General features: G+C 37.3%; 1 protein-coding gene across 7 annotated transcripts in view; it reads right to left on the bottom strand.

Annotated features, from left to right (window-relative positions):
* LOC138703140 (guanine nucleotide-binding protein G(q) subunit alpha) overlaps positions 1–23605 on the bottom strand; it is a 94560-nt gene that overhangs the window by 45473 nt on the left and 25482 nt on the right. For all 7 annotated transcript variants that reach the window (XM_069830787.1, XM_069830827.1, XM_069830819.1 and 4 more), the window contains exons 3-4: positions 7924–8108; positions 6955–7109 (exon numbers count right to left, since the gene is read on the bottom strand). In XM_069830787.1, the coding sequence (XP_069686888.1) occupies positions 6955–7109; positions 7924–8108 (340 nt within the window). The remainder of the gene's footprint in view (positions 1–6954; positions 7110–7923; positions 8109–23605) is intronic.

The raw sequence follows: 23605 nt of genomic DNA, 5'->3' as shown, positions 1-23605 counted from the left end.
CAACCGTTTTCTTACATTTGTTAGCAATTGATATCAGTCCCCTTATAAAAACCAAGAGAAAATTATTCCCCAGCTGCCTTTTCAAAATACAATCTGCCAAGAAATTATGTCCAGCCTCTGTATCAAGGCTATTGTTTTGTCAACTTAAATATGGCCAAAATTCATTAACATATAAATTACATTAATCAAATTTAAGTAACTTTTATAACTATCAACCAAAAGATATTGGGTGTCTGACAGTTAGGTTAACTGGATACAGTCAAATCTGGATGAACTGTATTCTCAGCATAGCCAAGGTTGGCCACCACGAGTCATGTTAGCTGATAAGCATTTTCGTATGCAGTTGAATTGTATCAGGCTAGTTTGATATTTTTATGCTCTGAGTGTGATTAAATGTGCAATATGGTGACAATTCGATATAATTTAGAATAGGAGGATATTAATTTATAACAATTGTCTTATAATCCTCCTGGATAGGTCATGTGGACCTGCTACAGCAGGTGTGGTCCTCCAAACAGTTTGGGAGTTACATGTAGGTGACATAAAAATATGGTGCCTATATTAAAACAGTTATGCCTTTTGCTATATCACTCTCCTATATTGAGAGTTGAAGAGTTAATGGCTTTAATGCCAAGAACTCGGTATTAGTCAACAACAACAATAATAAAATTAGGTCACAAAAAAATTTTAATCTTGCAAGAGGAAATTTCGTCGTAATTTTATTCCGAGACATTGGTTCCATCATTACAAATAATTTTAAAGTCAGTGAAAACAGTGCAAACATTTCATAATCTTATAGAAAGAGATATGCTCAATCCTGTTTTAATAGAGAAAAAACTTGATGACACTAGGTATCAATCACAAAATGAACTGCATGTAGTGTCCCGCTATCTTTAAACAGAAATGATACATGTAAGAGAAAGGAGGTGAACACTTCGATCATCTGATGTAATGGGATGTACCATTTGATTACTGAAGTAAGTAGGTGAGTAAAGTAAATGATTAAAACAACAACCAACATCCCAATAATGCACTGTTTTGTCATCTGCTGGATCAACCTGACTGGTGGACAACCATTATAACATCATTCACTAACGCACATTATAAATTTATTGCTTAGCATATAAAAATTTGAAACAGATCCGTGAATTTTCCATGCTCATTTCATTTAACATAATTTATTTAAAAACAATTACATTAAGATGGAACATGTGATACTACCTTAATCTGCAGCAGATTGTGAACGGAACTATAGTAGATACACAATTACAAATACATTTTAAATTCTTTGAGATACAGAATTTAAGGAAATGTACCAATATTTTTCACCTCTGAACAAATCCAATGCTGTCTGATCTCTCTAGACATACGAAGAATTGCATTTAGATACAAATCCTAAATTAAAAAGCATGTAATCATATTGAACATATATTATGTCCCTTCCTGATAAAGATATTTCACTGCAAAAAATCAACAATGACAACAGTTTTCTTATATTTCTTAAACTTTATTAAACATGTCTGAAGACGTTACTTTCAATGCACAAGGTTAATAAGTAGGCTTATTAGTCTTTATCACACTAAATGTCTTAGAAAAACTCAACTTGTCTGCATTAAATCCATTATCCTAAAGTAACACATTTCAAACATTTCTAAAAAATTAAATAGAGATAGTGGAATATGAACAAAGCAGTTCTATATACAGGATGAATCGTAATTATGTACTATGAAGTATTGCAGAGTATTTTATACACCAAAACAAACATATTTTGTCATACAAACATATAGCCGATACTGCATTATTACCAATGGCAACATTGTGTTAATTCAAAGCTAGTTTACCAATTACCCGTAACTAAAATCGGAACTAACAGTCGGTGTTGTTTTGTAGTTAAAAAGAGATGTATTCATAGTTGGCCATGTCTTGTAGTTACGTTGATGTTTTGTTGATTCATAATGTTGAGTACTGTAAATGAAATTAGTGTTATTTTTACTTTACTGAATTGCATAACATAACAGTTGGCACTAACTCAGAATGGACGAACTATACACAAACAGTGAAATGACCGATTTTATCTTCATTAACGGTGAAGTAAGTAACAATAAGCTGCTGGTGCTCAAATCTATGCTGAACATTTTCCTGCCCGACGACACCCAACTCCAAAAACATTTGTAGCAGTGGAACATCGCCTTAGGGAAACCAGTTGCTTTGCACCTGTGATGAACAATGCCGGTAGACCGCAAAGTTGCAGAACTGCTGTTTCTGAAGAAAACGTTCTGCGTTCCGTAGGCCATTCATTAGGTACAAGTAAGTACACGGCGATTAGCTGCACGTCATCACATTGTACATGAGGCATTACTCTATCCATACTATCTACAACCTGTACAAGAATTGCAAGGAGAGGTTTATTTTGAATGTTGGAGGATATTCTGCGAATGGTTACTTCATGAAAATGCAGCTGATCGACATTTCTTAAGCAAAATACTGGTACTGGATGAAGCAACATTCACCAGACATGGTATCTTCAATCGCCACAACCAGCATGTGTGAGCATACCAGAATCCATATACTATTGAGAAAGTACATTCACAACATCAGTTCTCCATCAATATCATATCTACAAGACATGGCCAACTATGAATACATCTCTTTTAACCACAAAACAACACCGACTGTTAGTTCCGATTTTAGCAACGGGTAATTGGTAGACTAGCTTTGAAATAATGCAATGTTGCCATATCTTGATAACAATGCAGTATCGACTATATGTTTATATGACAAAATATGTTTGTTTTGGTGTATAGAATACTCTGCAATACTTTATAGTACATAATTACGACTCACTCTGTATGATAAAATAAACTTATTTACTAAGAACTTCTATTTCCAGTTGCAATTAAAAGGGGTAAAAATGACGAAATTATACTGCATACAAGTTCCTTTTTAACACTTATGCTTAGTAGAATGTATCTGAAAGACATACATGGAAATTGCAAAACTGTTAAAATTTATGATCTTCCCATTCACAAAGACAGGAAAAGGAAAAAACAATAATCATCATTTCATTTGTGTAGATAATCTAAAATGTTTAACAAAATATGTACGAGAGGTTAGCCAAAAATTTCCAGAACAACAAATCACAGTTTGGAATTCTAGTACCATAGAGAGATAGCTTATATCATCCATTAACAGTCTATCACGTGGCATTATGTTAATCACATAGTCAAGTTGGGAATTCTCTTCATAAATTGTGACGATTAATTTTTCTGAACAAGTTACATTTTTGAGGATGGGAAGCAGGGAAATTGGCAGTCGAGACTCAGACAATGCTCAAAAAGAAGTCCTTAAGGACATCAGGAAATGATAAAAAAAAAAAACGCAAAGCTGCGAGTGGTTCAATCAAGACAAGCAGAAAAGACGAAAATGTAACAAAAATTCGTAAGAAGTTCTCCAGGATCGTCATAAAATAACTGACATTTCACAAAATCCCTAGCATTTCCTGGAATTTGTTTGTGTGAATGAAATTTGACTGAAGGTCTTGATATGAAATACATCTCAGTTATCATAGACGAACAAAAAACCTACCATTTGAATGTGTCCTGATCTTGAACGAATGAACAGTTCTGCAAATCTAGTCTTTCAGGTAAAGCTCCCTGTGAAGCAGATTTGAATAATTTCAAGGGAAAAATTGTTCCGGGGCCGGGTATCGATCCCGGGACCTCTGGTTGAACATACCAGCGCTCTCCCAACTGAGCTACCCGGGAACTCCACCTGACACTGTCTCAACTTTTCCCCTTATATCCACACAACTCGCATGGGCTGACGAAACGACAGAGACCCACATCAAGTGCACACAATCTCTGTGTGACTTAGAATTGTGGTTTTCTCTTAACGTACACAGTGACGTATATATTATGCAAATCTAGTCTTTCAGGTAAAGCTCAACCAGAGGTCCCGGGATCGATACCCGGCACCGGAACAATTTTTCCCTTGAAATTATTCAAATCTGCTTCACGGGGAGCTTTACCTGAAAGACTAGATTTGCATAATATATACGTCACTGTCTAAGTTAACAGAAAACCACAATTCCAAGTCACACAGAGATTGTGTGCACTCGATGTGGGGTCTCTGTCATTTCGTCAGCCCACGCGAGTTGTGTGGATATAAGTGGAAAAGTTGAGACGGTGTCGGATGGAGTTCCCGGGTAACTCAGTTGGGAGAGTGCTGGTACGTTCAACCAGAGGTCCCGGGATCGATACCCGGCCCCGGAACAATTTTTCCCTTGAAATTATTCGAATGAACTATTCTTTTGTTTGATTTATTTTTTTCCCATTGTTTGATCATTTACTACTAATAATAATAATTATTATTAAAATTAGGTCTACAACTATGATCCTGAATCAAATCAGAATATCATTTCTTTGTCCCAGCATGTACAAACGGCAGTACAGTCACAAACCCTTTCTGTGAAAAGAAAGATGAAAGAGGGGAAGAAAGAGTCAGTAGAAATCTTCTTCACCAAGACTGACGCATGACAAATGTACTCATCATTAAGAGCATGTTTATTTGATTTTCCATCATTAAGGGGATTGTCCGAGAAATGTTCTTCCTCAATGGACACTGAATCACCATTTTTACATGGGGGAGTTGATCTGTGAGTGTCAGGTGCAAAAATTGATAGAAGTGGCGCAATCAGGACTGATGTACATAGCAGTCTGTCCAACAGTCTTGTATCCCCATATGGTATCTTCTTGTTCCACAGAATAAAGGTACAACTGCTTTGGAGGAAATTTGCAGATATTTCTGAATGAAACAAGTGCTGAAGGCAATATACAGCATGCAGAAGGACTTGAAAAGATGCATCCAGCAGTGGATTAGGCACTGAGTAAACATTGTGTCTCAAGGAGAGTCTTAAGAAGAATAAAATTACAACACTATAAATATATTTCAAATACTTTAATTTTAAATTTCGGTAACTTTTAGGCACCCCTTAAAAGGAATCTAATTGTCGACTCGCAATTTTACCACTATTCACAAAAATTAGTTTCGATAAAAGTGAAGAAATGAATTGGGACAGTGTGATGTGATGATGCAGTTACGACCAACTATTCCATACTAAGGAGGCTATTAAAGTTTATGCGATGATAACACAGTAATAATGGAAATACGCCCCAGAGCTACTTTGTTCATCATCAATTTCAATAAAGTGCCAGAGCTCAATCCCCAGTTCCTTTTGTGAGAAATAACTGAGCTAGTCGTTTCCTGATAGAGATTTATCGTAATTTTTCTTCACTGTTCCACGAAAATGCTACGATAATTACATTGAAAATAACCATGATTTAAATATTTTAATAAATGCTGATACCAATATCTTCTGCTATTCAGTGTCATTAAATAGTGTCAATATCATCATTGTCATCGTCATCGTCATCGTCGTCATCATCATCATCATCATCAGCAGCAGCAGCAGCAACAGCACCATCAGTGACAGTATCACCACCACCACTACTACCACTTTTTCTGCTGTGTCAAGACATAGCCCTTCTAACTATAGCTTCAGTACAGCCAGATTTGATTCTGGACAGGAATGTGAAGATTTATCTTCTCACTCTAATAATGACTGGTGTGTTCTTTGTCTTACGTTTGAAGTCTAGTTTGCATCATGCAAATCTTATGATCAGGATGCAATGTTATTTGCGTATGTCTAACATTCGTTCATAATTCTCACCTAATTGGAGACATCAAACCAAAAGACACAAATCCGGAATACTGATAATGAAATGTTTAGATTCCAAACACTAAACTTGTATAAGTAGTAGTGTGACTTCCTAATTAGCATGGCAGAAGATCAGTGCTTAAAACAGAAAGGGAGAAAACTTAAAACAGAGACTCATATCCAGTCCTTACAGAAATGAGATTTCCTTCTTGCTGCTGGGAATCAAGCATTATTCTGCTAAATGTGTATTATTGCTTAAGCCAATGCATAGAACATTAAAACAATACTGATACCATATGTGATGAGGATACTACAATGATGCCAGAAATGTGTTTTTAATGTCTTACATTTGGCAGCAAAGTATCAAAAATAATTCATAGTTTTATTTTGAAATCTCGAAGTTCATATACAGGGTGATTCACGAAGTTCTCCCTCAGTTTATGAAGCTGATTCCTGAGGTTATTTGGAACAAAAAAAAAATGTAAATAAATTAATGGTATCACATTCATAATTACGGAGTTACAACACATTTTCGAAATGCATCATACTGAATGGCGAGCTAGGCATGTTTGTTGCAATAACTACACGCACGTTGTTGATACTTGAATGAAAGACATTGTGTATCAGGTTAATGTACAAACACGTGAAGAGTTGCTTAAACACATTCTGGATGCTGCGACGAAAATAAGTAACAAATGTGTGAAGCTGCAAAATGCTACATGTGCAGTTCACACTCATGCGGACCGTTTGCCTTGAGATTCAAGAAGGCATTTTCGAAAATGTGATTTATATCCACTCTAAATGAAAGAGAGTAGTACATAAACAATCAATTGTTTGTATTTTAATTATTTTTTTCCATTTTTGTTTGTGAAATTCTAAAATAAAAGTTTTTTTCTATCATTTTCAAGTTACCATAACTCCACAATTAGGAATGTGATCCCATTAATTTATTTTAATTTTTTATTTCAAATACATAACCTCAGGGATCAGCTCCATAAACCTGGGGAGAACTTCGTGAGTCACCCTGTATAATAAATTCATTACCAACAAAGACATTAAATGTGTAAAAATAATTTATATAGCTCTTTCTTATATAGGATAATGTATTTAAAAATAAGCTTAACTATGCTATATACTATTCACTCTGCTCCATCATTCTCAATTTATATTCCATTATAATTGTTTCAACTAGCTCATAGTTTTGTTGATAGGAAGCATAAAAAAAAACAATAACTCACTATTTCGCAGAGTCTGTGAGCTGGTATTCACGTCTCCTATCATAGCACTCTTGGATACCCGCATCTCCCCACAGATCTTTGATTGCTTCCACATATGGACTTTCAAATGTCGTTACTGTTTCATAATCCACAGTACGAATAAGTTCTGCCTTATCCTGAAAGAAACAGAAACATAGTATATTATTTTTTTATGCCTTCAGGATTCGATAAACTCTTAAAACAACCCCACCAGAGATTAGTCCAGCAAGTCACTAGACTGTAGAGGTTCACTAAGAGGGAAAGGATAAAGCACCGAATAGGCTGACTCAGACTTCCTTGCCTTCTGTCAATGTAAATTTCATTTTTTTAAGGTACTTAATGAGGGTCACTTCAGAAGCAATGCACAATCTAAAAAAAATGACATTTTAGTCTACAATTTTGCTTCTGAGTACGTTTCTGTCATCCATCCATCCAAAAGCTGTAACCTATTATTAAAATAAATGAACAAATGGGATTTTATCAGCCCTCCAAGAAGTGTATGCCTTCACCCCCGTTGTTGGTAACTCTATAGCATCTATTAATGCTTTATGGTTGTGCTAACAGATGGAGTTACTTGTCAACAATATGACGCTAAAACATGTGTTCAGATTACTATCCAGTGACAGGCTTGATTTATTTTATATTTTTGATGATTGGCTAATTGATATTAACCCGGCACACTCACAATAACACTCACATTCATACAAATTTCCAGATACCCAGGTAATTTTTCTTCTTCGAGAAAAATTCACCAAGAGCCGAACCCGAGAATCGAACCTGGGACTTCCAGATCTGGAAGCCAGCATGCTGACCAACAGACCACGGAGATAGTCTTCACTAAAATTTGTATTTAAAATAAAAACAAGCCTGTGTTTCATCTTTGTCACTGTTTTTATTTTCTAATTTTTTAATATATGTTTTCCTAAAGCCACATTGCATAAGTATACTTACTATATTTGAAGATTCTGCATACTGGATTTTAAGTAAATCCATTGCTCTGATCATACTCTGCATCGCCATGAAGATATTTTGGTACACAAGTTTGATGAAGCCTCGCTTGTCATCATCTGAGTACCCTGCCCCGTGAATGATTCTCATCTGTTTGATGAATGTTGACTTTCCAGACTCTCCTGTTCCTGTAAGAACAAATTATATGTTAATAACAAGCAGTCACCTCTCTGAACTTCAATAAATCTTCTTTGATATTAAGAAATCTCAAATACATTGCTTGCAATGGCTGCTTATTTCACTATCAGCACTACCATTAACCATTTGCTTCAAAGTTAGGAATGTCATGGCCTTTTTTTTATTCAAATACCAGCTACAACCAATTACAACTATGCAGCCTGGTCAATCTTTTGCTTTGCGATGTTATGTAACTATTGAGCAAATAACACAGTTCAAATAATTAGGATGTAATGTTTCATACCAAAATGAAGTTGACATAAATAATAAAATAAATAAATTTAACCACGTAACAGAAACATTACAATGCACATAAACACAAAGCAAGGAAAGACTCTATTAATTAAGCTTTTAAATCCATGGCAATAGCAACTCTTACATATGGACACTAAGGGCCCCTTCAGACGAGGCCATTTAGCAGTGCCACTTAGTGGCTTGTTAGTGGTACTGTGAACGCTTGTCTGAAGCACTGAGAATGGACGTCTGAAGTCCTGCTTAATACACTAGATTTTTGTAGAGAATTTTTCAGTCTTCCAGTGAACATGGACAAGTAGAGGGAGATGTACTTTTGTTCAGTGGCGTATACTGGTTAAAGGGTTTGGGCTACCGCTGACCCTATTATTACACAAAATATATCTAACAATTACTTTAATTTTAATTACTATGGTAAAACTAATAATACAAAATTATTACATTATGTTATATTATAAACTTTTTCTTTTGTAATTTCCTTGGGCTACCACCGGTAGCCCCGGTAGCCCGCACAATACGCCCCTGCTTTTGTTAACTCTGCTCATATCGTTACCTCAGAACAACAGTGAGATATCTTGCAAAAATCCTATTTTAAATAATGAGGATTAAAATTGCTATTGAACATCAAGTGCAATGTGTAAACAAAGTTTCTTGTTGTTTTAGCTTTATATTAAATCAAAAGTTTGTTTACACATTGCACACGATGTTCAATAGCAATTTTTATCCTCGTTATTTAAAATATGATTCTTGCAAGATATCCCACTGTTGTTCTGAGGTAACGATATGGATAAAAAAATACACGTAGAAATAGAAGAAGAGTATGGGCCCATCCATTGGTTTTGGAATGACTGAATTGAGGATTATTGCAGACTTTATTTGAAGATTTACACCAGAACGATAAAAAGTCTTTTCCCCCCCCCCCCATTTTCGCAAGTCCAAGAAGTTATTTCCAGAGCTTCTAGATGGAATCAGCAATAAAATTTTAAGAAAAGACATCATTATTTTAAGCAGTGAAATTATTTTGGCTACACTTTTCAAATAGTAAAATTAAAATCAGGGTCTATACAAAATAACAAAATTTGACCAAATATAACAATGATTGAAAAAATAACAATGTTTCATTCATCTTCTGAGTAATGTGTGAATTATGTCAAAACTGATAGCTTTCCGTTTTTATACCTACATAATTATATATATTATCACTTCAGAAATACTGTACAAGATCAAATGGACAATCAGTATATTGGGTAGCCAAACGACAAATGTTCAATATGTCTAGAATATTATATTAATTAAATAAATAAACAAGCAAACAAACAATTAAAAAATAATTCTTCACAGTAAAGAGGGTTATAGAATTAAATACAAACTATTTTTCCTGACAAGTTTTCCACCAACTTAGCAGACTGCAAAGATAGTTAGCTGGAACCTAACAAAATTCGCATTAACTTGGAGACACTGAATAGATTGCCGGGATTTCTCTGAGAATGGACTGAACAGTTGATTTTGAAGAGCATCAAATAAATATATAATTAATTATACAAAACGTCTAAGTTAACACTAATCACAATTTAATTTATTTCAAACCTTTAAACTGTTTAATAATGATGAAACACCTGTATTTACAGTTCTGTGACATATAAACTTACGCATAACCTCAACATCCTCTCACCCTCTCCTATCAAGTGCGAAATATCGAGAGAATTGAATTGATAAACATCGCAGTGTGAAACTCTCTGATGAGTGGAGAACAATGGACTGTTCAATGTTCACTTCGATCAAGTTCGCAGTTTGATCACTGTTTCACTGTCTATGATCACTGTGATCACAAATGAGCAATCACAGGTCGAACAGTGATCACAAAAGAGCAGTTTATCTCATCGCTACTGGTCGCACAATAGGTTGTAAAGCCTGTTATGACGGTGTGGGGAATTGATGGCATAACAGTTATCCATTAGCTGCGCCACTCACACATCACTAAAAAAAAAGTGGTGTGGTTGTGGTCTTGTGTGAAACCTACAATTTAATTCCTGGTATCGCGACGTAAGTGCCACTTTTAATGATCGCTACCAGTGGCAAAGCCAACTACTCAAACCGTCTGCAGTGCCACTATTCTGTGACTGTGGCTGCGTGTGAAGGCAATAATTTATTTCCATTATTCAGCAGTGCTTCCAAAAGTGGTCTCGCTTGCTATGAGGTGGTGTAGTACAGGGATAAGGTTTATGATTTCGAAACCAAATGTTGTAAATTCGTTTCCCAGCAGGGCTGATTTTTTATTGTATTATTTTATATTTTTAATGACAAGTGTTAGTAAAATTTGTTAATAAACTCGGTTATGCAAGTCTTGCAAACATATTATTGCCCATTATTGCCTTCTTGATATCACTTGTGAGGCTCAGACCTGTCTTCGGACAGTTGTCTAAACAACAACAGTGTGATTGATAGTTGGAGTACAGTCTCACCTGGGTTTTAAATTATTTGTGGTGTCAAAGGAATTCCGACTATATTTTGGAAGGGAGGGGGGAAGGACTTTTGTTTTCTATTTCCATAATGACAACGATTGTTTATTTTTACAAACCAATTAGTAAAAGTCTCCAAACCGACTTTCTTGCACCATACTATACTTTCTTGTATATGTACTTTATATAACGAGAAAGTAAAGGACTATCATGTTATTGCATTCTTCTTTCCTTATGCGTCTTCGTATAATTAAGTCGTTTCCTGGAGTAACTTAGCGTAAGTTGTGTCGTTTTATCGTTTCCGGCATATATTGAAACCTTTAATAGCCTAACACAACATATTGTGGCACCAGTCTGGATTGTTCTGGTTGCCTCAGGAGTGTGTGCGCATCTAGCGAGAAGGAAGGCGCGGGGAAACGGAACTCGAGCTTCGGTAGGAGCTGTAGCGCGGTACGAAGAGTGGGGAGAACTACGGTGGCGGCGCGGAGCGGAGAGAGCAAGGGAAGCATCGAGAAGCGGATTTCTCTCGAAGGTTCTGAAAGCCACGCGAATCGAAGATTCTAGAACATGTGGTTTAGTAATAAAAGCGCTAGTGGCCGACAGTCAGTCAGACTTCGGGAGTTTGTCAATCTTCAAGTCTTGTCTTGGACAGCAGCGAGCAAAGGGAACCTGAGTTCAACGTACAGCAGACCGCATCTGGGAGAATCGAGTTCGACGTGTAGTGAACCGCATCTGGGAAACCTGGGTTCGACGTGCAATGAATTTGAGTGAATCCGTAACTGTTACCGTGTCCACTAGACGAGTGTGACGCAGCTCGGAAGACCTGAGTTCGATGTGTAGTGAACTTGAACAGTGAGCTAGAAGAACTAGCCAAGGCAAGCGAACTGTGAACTGGCAGTTTTGTTCTGCACATAGTGCACTGTGAACATTATGCCCAAGACTTTTTTTTTGTTGAATATTTTCATAATTTTTCCACCGCCACAAGAAATTGAAATGGAAGTTAATTATTGTGCTGCAGGCTCCTTTGATTCTTCTAGTATACACAGCAATAAAATAAAAGTTAATTTTGTAATTCATTCCTTTGGATTTTTGCAGAAGGGTTAATTGAAATTAGGAGTGCATTGTTGTTCTTCTCAATAATACACGTCGTGCATTGTCATTGTCGCTGTATGGAGTGCAATAACGATTATCGTGTTGCTGTGTTGAGTGGAATACCCACTTTTTAGGGTGAACTATTAAAAATAAAAGTCACATTGTTGTCGGGTGTGTGGTGGTTAAAGTAAAATAAAAAGTTACAATATTATTTCCCTCCTACAAACACATCTGAATGTTGTTCTACGCAATGTTGTTATATCAGGTCTAAAATATTTGATGCGCTGTCTCTCAAATTCAAGTTTTTGTAAATAAGTTCTTATTCCAGAGAACGCCTCAATTTGCATATTGCCTTAAAATTATTATTTTCTATGCTGTCATGATTCGGATGTAACAGAATATGAGCAGTCATTACGTAGCTAAACTTTAATGCTATTTCTTTTCTATCTTTTCTTCTAACCATTATTATAATATTCATTCAGTAACTTACTATAAAACGCATATATAGGGCGTTCAAAAATTAAGTATCGATTTTGTAGAAATATAGCGTTTAGGTGTAAGACATGTATGGTAGTGCATTGTATATGTAGCAGGTTATTTTACGACGCTGTATCAACATCTCACGTCAGGTTATTTAGCGTCTGAATGAAATGAAGGTGATAATGCCAGTGAAATGAGTCCGGGGTCCAGCATTGATAGTTACCCAGCATTTGCTCATATTGGGTTGAGGGAAAACCTCGAAAAAACCTCAATCAGGTAACTTGCCCCGACTGGGACTCGAACTCGGACCATCTGGTTTCGCGGTCAGACGCGCTAACCGTTACTCCACAGATGTGGACTTTGTACATGTATACTATGTAGTTGCTGCTGGAGTCCGTGCATTGACTTTGTAACATCAGCTAACATGTGTTTTGTCGTTGCAAGTAACAGTCTTCATTATATTCAGCATACCTCCCAGACAGAGTGGTTATTGGAATGTGGAGCCTGTAGGTGTCGTCGTATGGTGACACTCGGACGAAATTTCTCGCCACAGATAAAACAATTCACACATTGGTGAACAAATTTACGCGCACTGATAGTCATAATGGAGCCCGTACAAGGACATCCATCAACCTCGACAGCAACACTGAAGCCACCAGGTTGTTCACTAAACGTAGTCCAGAATTATGATCAAAAACTGGAGATGTTATTCGTAGAAATTAATGCTAATTTCAAAAAATGTATTATTTGCGTCATCTAACAACCAACTAAAATTAACGATATTACAGAAATTGAAAGATTCCCATTGAATATTATTACAGATTATGAACATGTCGTAATATTGGGCGACTTCAATACAAATTTACTAATTACATCTTCAATCCACACGAGACAATTACCAACAATATTTAAGGCTCTTGATTTAGCAGTCCTCCCTCTCGAGCCCACTCATGGCACACAGTTCTCTGAATCCCTAGTAAAACTGATTATTACTAATAACATGGACAGAGTACTGATGCATGGACAGTGAGCAGCCCGGTAATATCACCTCATGATATTATATATACTTGGTATATTCCCTGAAATGTCCTAAACCAAAATCAAAATGTATTACACACCGCGATTTAAAATATCGCCAAGACTCAACTATAGTCAGACGCAGCAAAAATTCCCTGGCAATCCATCTGGACTTTACACTCAGTTGATGAGAAAGTAGACCGGCTGAATTCATATATTATTAATCTATATGCACCTCTGAAATCAAAGCGTGTTAAGAAGCGTCCGGCACCCTGGCTCTCTCTTGACATACGCGCCATGATGAAAGAGCGTGATACCAAATAGTGATACTGCACACCATTGCTTACGTCTCGTAAGCAACGCTGCACACAGACAATGCAGATTTCATAAGACTGACACATCATATGAGTACTATAAACATCTACGTAACAAGACTACACAAGCTAAACACTAAACTCAGACATTTCCACGGCATTTTTACATCAGGGCGCTGACGCTTTCAAACTGTGGAGAAACTTACGTAGTATAGGTCTAGGAAATGCCAGAACTCAAAGTAAAACATTACAATTCCGCTTGAAACTCAAAAATGATCACTCCATAACATCAGTCATTGACCCTCGACCAAATAGAGAAACGGAGAACAATAGTTGACATGCTAAGAACTTCACCACCGACGACAGACAAATTCTATTTTTCTTACGTGACAGTACATGAAGTACGATTATTTAGTCCTGTCAATCACCGGCAATGTGCGCCTGGGTCAAGCGAGTCCATTAAGTTACGCCAAGGGATGTTCAGGTTAGTCTGTCGCCTACAATCAGAGCGATCGGATTTAACGCATGCGGTATAGCGTTGTGTTTCCAGTACAGTTAAGCTGTACTGCATTCCTTTACCGACCTCTCGCCCTTATCTCTACTCCGGAACTCTCCCCACTACTCCTATTAGTTCCCCTCTTTCGCGTCGCTGAGCTGTCAGGACTAATTAATCGGTCTGTACCTTACTGTTTAAAACACTGGACACAAATTATACCGACACTCACTCGTATATTTAATTTTTCTCTTATTACTTCATCCTTTCCAACTCTCTGGAAAAAAAAAAAAGTTCTTATCCGCCACTTCCCAAAATAAAAAAAATCCTTCATGGCCAAATGACTATAGACCCTTCAGTTTCCTACCTGCTCTATCGTAAGTTCTAGAATGTATTGTACATAAACAACTGACGAACTACCTGACCAAACATTGCTTACTTGACGATTATCAGTCAGGATTCAGAACTGACCACAGCACGACTACAACACTTTTAAAGGCCAATGAGGATGCTCGTCAACCCTCCGATGAACGAAAATTGACATTATTGGTGCTACTTGACTTTAGCAAAGCATTTGGCACAGTACACAGAACTTCTTATAAACTTAGACAACTTAATCTTTCTGACACTGCTGTCACTTGGTTTGACTGCTATCTTGCGACCACCAACAATATGTTACAGCAGGTATTTTCTCCTCGGAATGGAGCGTCGTGAAGACCGGAGTACCACAAGGCTCAGTACTTGGACTTCTTTTGTTTATAATGTATGATAATAACTTGACTAAAATGATAAAACATTGTAGACATCATAATATGTATCCCGACGATTTACAAATACACAACCATTTTCATCCTGACGAAATGATAGTCGCAATAAAAAGACTTAATGAAGACTTTAACTCCATTTTGATGTGGGTTTATAAATTTGGATTGAGGCTGAACTCAGAGAAATCTCAGGCAATTGTGATGGGTCATCATCGTCTTAGTACTGTACACTGCAAGAATTTGCCTAGCATCATGCTTAATTGTACAATTATTGAATACAGTAAAACAGTAAAAAAAAAAAAAAATCTTGGAATCTTTATGGATAATGATATTAACTGGAACACTCAAGTTACCTAGATTTGTAAGAAAATATTTTCGTTGCATCACTCTTTGAAGCACGTAAAACACTTTCTACTACCTACATTAAAAATAATCTTATATAGACACTCGTGATGTCCCATTTCGATTACTGTGATGCCTTGTTAATAAACTTGAGTTAACGAACATGAGAGACTGCAACGGGTTCATAATGTAGGCCTATGTATAAGATTCGTCTGTAATATTCGGAATTTGACTATGTAACACTGTCCTTTCACCTGCTATCGTGGGCTCGTGTAAACCTAAAGGAACGAAGAATCACACATGCTCTTTCACTTCTATACAAACTTTTACACACTTCTCCAAATTACTTGTCTTCGCGCTTTCAATTCCTCACTACTTCACGAAATCAGCATCAATCTCTCCTTTCTATTCCTCGTCACAGAATTTCCCTGCTACTCATCCTCCTACACTGCATCATTGCCTTGCCTCTGTAATTTCTAGTGACGTTAGTGATTGCTGTGTATATATTTTTACTTCATTTTTTGCATCGTTTAATATGTTAGACTAATTCTTATTTTTTTCAACTGTCACACGTATATTACATTATATTAATTGCAACATAACGTATAATTTTCTTGTGGTTGCATTGCATTTCTGGTGCCTGAAGGGCCTTAACTCCACCAGAGTAAATGAATAATTAAATATAATCGTCGCCCTGAGTGGCACAGTAGCGCTGGCCTCCTATACCCGAGGTTGCGGGTTCGATATGTCATTTAAGTGTGCTTAAATGCGAAAGGCTCATGTCCCTAGATTTAATGGCATGTAAAAGAACTGCGGTACAAAATTCCGGCACACTGGCGACGCTGACATAACCTCGGCAGTTGTAAGCGTCGTTAAATAAAACATAATGTAATAACTATAATCTTAAAAAAAAATCAGTGCAGCGTTTGTCATGGGAATTGAATATCCTGCGTTAGACGGTTTTGCGTTTCATGCTGAAAGAAGTCGTACGACATGCTGATTCTGCACCACCTACGTGGCGAGGACTTGGCAGTGTGTGCGACTTCTTTGTGTGGGGACTTATCAAAGGACGTGTTTTCACCGACATTACCACACTGGGGAGCTCCATTCCACAAGCTGCTGCCGCCATAACATCGCCAATGCTTCAGAACGTCTTTCGCGAATGCCGATACATGGGAAGTGTCGCTTTGTGAATTGTGCACATGTTGAGAGTAACGTGCAACGAATATATACAATTACAAACATTACCAGCGCAATTACTATTTCAACAAAATCGATAGGCCCACATAATTTTTGGACCCTCTCCTTTTTTTTTTTTTTTTTTTTTTTTTTTTCGGCTGTGTACTTCGTGAACTTAGTTTTTATATGGAAAGTTTTCCACATGGCAGTGTGCCTGACTCATCTGTGTTAACGATTCTGTTTCATCCTGCGCGCACACACACACACACATACTTGAAAGAAAACGGAATATTAACTGAATGAAGCAGCTCTGAATAGACCAAATATGAACTATGAAGCTGAAACGTGCCACTGAACTTATTATAATACTAATTATGATGGTGGTGGTGACGACGATGTGAACGAAGATTGAACATTCTTAAAGTCATGTTAGCAGTTGGGATTTTAAGATTGTAATTCTGATCTAAGTTATGCATAACAGTACTCAGTATATGCAAAATTCTGACGGTGTCGTTTATAGTTCCTGGGGTAGCTCAGTCGGCAGAGCATTCGGGCGCTAAGCGAAGGGTCCCGGGATCGACACCCGGTCCCGGAACAATTTTTCCTTGAAATTATTCAAACCTCCTTTACAGGGAGCTGCTATCTGAAAGCCAGATTTGCATAATACATTCGTTACTGGAGGTACGTTAATAGGAAGCCACAATTTAAGTCACACAGAATTTATGTGCACTCAAAGTCAGCCCATTTGAGTTGCGTGGATATAAAGGAAAAATTGTGACGGTGTCGTGTATAGTTCCTGGGGTAGCTCAGTCGGCAGAGCATTCGTGCGCTAAGCGAAGGGTCCTGGGATCGATACCCAGCACCGGAACAATTTTTCCTTGAAATTATTCAGTACTCAATACACCTAAGTAAAATTTTTCGCTATTCATTTTTCCTAGTTAACATTAAAATTTCTTTTGTTTAAATTTCACACTGCTATTTTTCCAATTATTAAAAGCGGTGCCATCAATATAAAAATATATTAAATCGCTCTTGCGTCTTGAAGGAAAATCAAGTAAAAGAGCTAAACGATATCCACGTTCGAGTCCAGGGACTCCATTACGTCACTCATTCATTATACGTAGATATGACTTGTGAAAAGGCGTGACCTGTCATTTGCCAAGTGAAACGGAAGGGAATCGTCACAATCGGGTGACAGGTCGAATTCAAGGTAAGGAAGAACGGGCGAGCAGGCTGGCGGGCGGCTGTGGGTTACTGACTCCCAGTGATCGCGTCGCCGTCGCCTCCCTCTTGTTAGTCCCTCCTGCTAACCCCCTACGGTCGATACTCCACTAGAGAACACCGATAGACCCACCCAGCGTGTGCCTGCCTGCCTGCCAGCCAGCCGGACATAAGGCTCAACTACATAATGGGCGCACGCACGATCATTCATCTCGTTGTTCAATGGATTGCTGCTCTACACATTGTTGCTTTAACTATCGGTGTCAGAATAGGTCAGCTTATAAAGAGGCTGGGAGTCCCGAGTCCGAATGTTAACCATCACTGTCAGGGGGTCATATACATTTATCGGAACGCTTAATTCTGAATTATGAAACACCAATTTATCAATAACCTGCTACACCAGTAGTAGTAGTAGTAGTAGTAGTAGTAGTAGTAGTAGTAGTAGTAGTAGTAGTAGTAGTAGTAGTAGCGCCACCATCACCAATAATAATAATAATAATAATAATAATAATAATAATAATAATAATAATAATAATAATCCGTGGTACGACAGCCCGTGAAGGGCATGACTACTGCTGCAATCACCACCACCACCGGCTCTTTAGTATTGTGTACAGATGCTTCACCGGCCGTGAATGAAAATCATTATTGTATTACGGTGATAATAATGATTACTGTTGCCGCTACTCTCATAACCACCACTATATAATTATATTTTTCTGCGTGAAAGAACGAATGTGGTCTCATCACTACTACAGATTGTTTAGTCTTAGTCAATTGTCCGAAGATAGGTTGGAACTTCATAAGTAACATCAATAAGGCATCGTTCATGAGGAACTAAACCGGTTCTTTTCCCCCTCCATTGCATACATCGCTGACTAGCAACATATTTTGCTAATCAAATTTAATAATAATATTTATTTATTTAGGGCCTTCTCTTAGACTCTACCAGGTCACAAAGTATACAAGCAGTGAAATTTAACAAAAAGTTAACGAACAGAATACTAACATATTACAAAAAAATAATAGCATAACAAAATCGACACTAAATAATATGAAAATAATACCATAATAGAAAAAAGAAAGTAAAATACAGATCTAAAGATTGGAATATAATAAAAGCAAGATTCATTGCCGCCCTCACATAAGCCTGCCATCGGTCCCTATCCTGTGCAAGATTAATCCACTCTCTATCATACCCCACCTCCCTCAAATCCATTATCCTCCCATCTATGTCCCCAAAGATCTATTTCCCTCCGAATAAAAACAACCCAGTACAAGTAGTTAACAGGGAAAACGTAAGGAAGAATACGACAAATGGAATGTAATAAAACAATAAAAAAATACGAAATTTAAATAAAATCTACACTAAAAAGGCTATGATAATAAATTCATCTGGTGATCGAAAAAAGGGAGAAGAAATATATATTTTTTACAAAACTGTCGCAGAGAAAAGGGTTATAATTGAAGGGAATCTGAATTGAAAAAGTGTAACTTAAAGACTTAAGATGTATACAAACAATATTGTTCTTCCTCTGATACATATCATCAGACGAGATGTACTGCTCGATTCAACGATCGTAGCCCTTGTTCTTGCTTGTTTGGTTAGTGAACGAGCTGTGTATTGCGTTATAAAAAAAGAAATTTAAACATAAACGTACATAGGAGGGGAGATAAAGAATGGAAATAATATCTATGTTCGTAGCTGAGGGACACTCATGTCAAGAAAATATAAGTCATCATGACATTGTTTAGTCAACAGACATAGTGGTTAAAACGGGACGTGTGGAAGAATATTGTGTTTTTGAGATGGAGTATGCCGCAACATGATAAAAAAGGAAGTGTTAGGTGTTATGACTATGCGGCCTGACCTGTGCGACCCAGCCCGCCAGTAATGGTGAGCAACTCGCTCTTAGTCTACCTACTATTTGCATGGGCCAAAGTTCTTGAATCAAACTATACAATGTAAAGTTTTACAAAAAAAAAAAAAAATGACCGGCTGCCATACGGAAAGTTCCCTTCGGAAGACTTCGGTTGATTCCGTGAGAGCTTAGGTTTACATGTGAAGGAATTTCTTATGCACGACTCCGCTCTGTTTTTCCTTTGTTTTATTTGTTTGTTGCTTTTTCTGTCTGTTTATAAGTCAAGCGTTATGAATAATCTATAACGAAAACATAATTATGCAAAATAAACAACTTTTCCCTAGTCATGTGAACCAGGCGCTGCCAGAAGTGGACTTAAATTCACGCTGCAAGAAAGTGGTCATTTTTGTGTCTAAGGATGTACAGTAGTGGCAAAAAAACCGGACCGACCCTTGCAGCTGATTTCAGAGCCTTGTTCACTCCAGAGCACGATAGACTGGTAACGAAGACATTCGTGGTTCGAATACTGCCTGGGAAGGAAACTTTTTTTTTTTTTGTTCATTATTCAAATTTATTCCCAATACTTTTCGATTGCTGGTAAAATTCATGTTCTGGGAATAATAAGTTAAGTAAGTAGTAAAATATCGCTGCAATCGAAAAGTATTGGGAATAAATTTGAACAAGGAACAAAAAAAAGTTTCCTTCCCAGGAAGGATTCAAACCACGAAAGTCTTAGTTACCAGTCTATCGTGCTCGGGAGTGAACAAGGCTCTGAAATCAGCTACAAGGGTCGGTCTGTTTTTTTTTTTTTGCTACTTCTGTACATATCAGCCAGAACCTCAATCAGATGTACTACAGACTAAAATATGAAATATGCTTCCATTTTTCTCTGGCAGCCAAATTCCATGGATCAAACCTTGGACATCCCAAATTGGAGTCATGATGATGAAAATGGGAATTTCAGGCAGCTGTTTTCAAGATTGAGGCGCAATTTTTTATGTGTAGAAGACAAACAGTGGTTGATAATGGATGTTTTTACTTCGTGAATACAGTATCATGTTTTATGTTTTTAGATAGAGCAGTGCTAACTCCACGTCGCGGAGTCCCATTCCGTGTTCGTCTAGGGTTAAATGAAATATGAATATCTCGCCACCACAAGAAGAGAACAACGAAAAAATCGATGCCATGCAAGTAAATAAAAATGCTATATTACGTAACGTTGTATCTTAATGAATTGTGCGTATAACATCTCTCTTCCCAAATTCACAACTAACCATTTAACACACGCTAAAATTATTTCAGTTGAAGGAAATGGAGTATTTGTACATGTTATCCATTTCGCAAAAATTCAGTTCATTTATCATGTTGGAAATAATGGTATCGTTTATATATACTAAATTTATTTTCTTAAACTATTATTTAAAAGACATACATAGATGAAATAGTTAACTATGAACTCAAAGAGAACTTTAGTTTTCTGGATTGCACACATAAGGCATTCTCTAAAATTTAAAAAAGTAGGTGATATGTGACCCGTTCCGCAAGAAGGGACCTAAAGTCGTGAAAGGAAATTTTACAGGAGAACAAAATAACGAATTTGCGGTGTAAAAACTGCATTTGTATGTTTTGACATCTTGCGCTACCTGTAGGCTTTTTTACATACTAAACTAGGACGTAGTTTTACACAGCGCTTCTTAAATATCTAAATCTTTCTTATAGTTGCTAAGAAAACAAGTGAAAACTTTAATTGTATTTTTCTCGAAAAGTACGTAATGTAATATCAACATTCAATAAGTAATATATTAAAAACTATAACACCTAGAACCATGATTTTTATTTTTAAATGCTCAGTATTTCATTATCTTTTGAAACCACAAAAAAAAAAAAAACAAACAAACAAAAATGAAAAATCCGACTTTATATCCCATTTCTTGCAACTAGTCACATATATAAATTGTACGGCTTATGTAGGGCATTAAATTTATGCAAATAGGTGCTGTAAATTGTGACCACTTCTAATATTTTTCTATTTAGGAAAATCACTACTTAAAAATAATACAAACAGTAAAAGAATTAGTCCTATAAAGCCTATTCCCGCAATACTGTCAGATTGTTGTAAGACTAATAACTGAGGCGTTCTCTGAAAAAAGAACTTAGCTGCAAAATCTTGAATTTGAGACACGAAGCATCAAACATTTTAGATCGTGTATAAAAAAAAGCATTGCATAGAACGACATTCAAATGTTTCTAGAGGACGCTATGTTTGTTAGAGGTAAATACATTACTTAAATGATAAATGTAGTAATTTCATTAGACCAGACCTGGGCGTTAATAGCTCAATTGAGATACCCCTTAACTCCCCACTCCAAATTTCCCGGCAGAGACAGTTATGTATCGGACCGATACGAGAAAACTTGAAGGCAAGCATTTCTGAGTGACGGATTGTATAAGGCAAGCATCACAGCTTTCGGCTCTCGCTGGTCGCCTAAAATCTATCACTGATGCACAGTGCTTTACTATGTGTTCATTTCTTAAGTGGTGAAGCGGAAAGGACATTGGCGGAGGCATCTTCTTTTCTTTTTCCTTCCCCTCTATGCATTAGACATTCATAGTTTTATTTGTTAATACACAGGCTACATTGAAATTCAAACTGAATTATTATGAAAATATCCATTCTTCTTTACGGAAAATTTGGTACCACCGTCACTGAATCATCGGTATTTTTCATGTTGTACTGTCATCTGAATGCTGTAATGTAGGTAGGTAACTCAAATCAAAGTGTGTGCGAAGGTTGGTCTTGGCTCGAGGCAGGAACGAGGTAACCAGTTGTAAAATGAAGAAACTTATGCACTCGCAATGCTTCAAGATTGTTATTCCCAGAGGCAGGTTGCAAGAATGCTAGGTGTTGTTAAGGATAACATATGGAATCAGTGAAAACGTGTTCGAGAAGTTGGAAGTGTTGACAGACGTCCCGACATGGGTTGTCAAACGAAAACTCCAGTATACAGGACAGATTTTTCCTTCTCCAATCATTACAGAACCACCAAGCTACGGCGCGAACACGACAGACCTACGGAAGGCTTCCGGAGTACGAATCAGTGACCAGGCTGTCCGAAACAGGCTCAGAGTGGCTGGTTTAGGCTCTCGCCGTTTCGCTAAAGTTACTTTGACGAGGAGGCAGCGTGGAATGCGAATGCGGTTTGACACAGCTGTGAAAGCTAAGACACTGGCGTCCAGTGCTTTCTCGGACAAGTCCCGTTTCTGCTTACAAGGTTCAGATGACTGTGAACGTGTCTGGAGGAAACAAGGAGAATGATTCCATCCCCAAGCAGTTCAACGTACTGTTGTTATGGAGGTAGATCTTTCTAGTCTGAGGAGGCATACATTTTGATACAAAAACTGATCTCGTTATCGTTCGAAATGGAACCTTAAATTCTATATGGTACAGTATACTGATAAAATCTTAGAGTAACGTAACTCCGTATTCCTCAACTGAGGGAACTTGAGAAAACGCATTATTCATGCATGATAATGCTCAGTCTTATGTGGCCAATGTCGTTCGAAGATTCATGCGTCCACACCTGTGGAGTAACGGTCAGCGCGTCTGGCCGCGAAACCACGTGGCCCGGTTCGATTCCCGGTCGGGGCAAGTTACCTGGTTGAGGTTTTTTCCGGGGTTTTCCCTCAACCCAATATGAGCAAATACTGGGGATTCATACCGTGCACAATTTGCAAACACTAGAGTGGCCATCCAGAAGTCCAGACTTTAAGTTTAAGTTTGGGAGCAACTGGAACGATGTGTTCGAGAAAGATCAAACATTACAAATATTTTTGAGCCCTTCAGGAAGTCCTTGTGAATGAGTGGAGACATCTGCTTCAAGTGAACGTATGATGTGGAATCACCGATAGTCATCTGGAGTTCACTTCGAGTTGCTACAACATTAATTAAACCAGATATTGGGAGCCTCGTTCG

The sequence above is a fragment of the Periplaneta americana genome, chromosome 1 (genome assembly GCF_040183065.1).
Source record: "Periplaneta americana isolate PAMFEO1 chromosome 1, P.americana_PAMFEO1_priV1, whole genome shotgun sequence".
NCBI classification, from domain to species: Eukaryota; Metazoa; Arthropoda; class Insecta; order Blattodea; family Blattidae; genus Periplaneta; species Periplaneta americana.
Note: the sequence above shows the minus strand (reverse complement) of the source record. Positions and strands in the feature narration are given on the sequence as shown.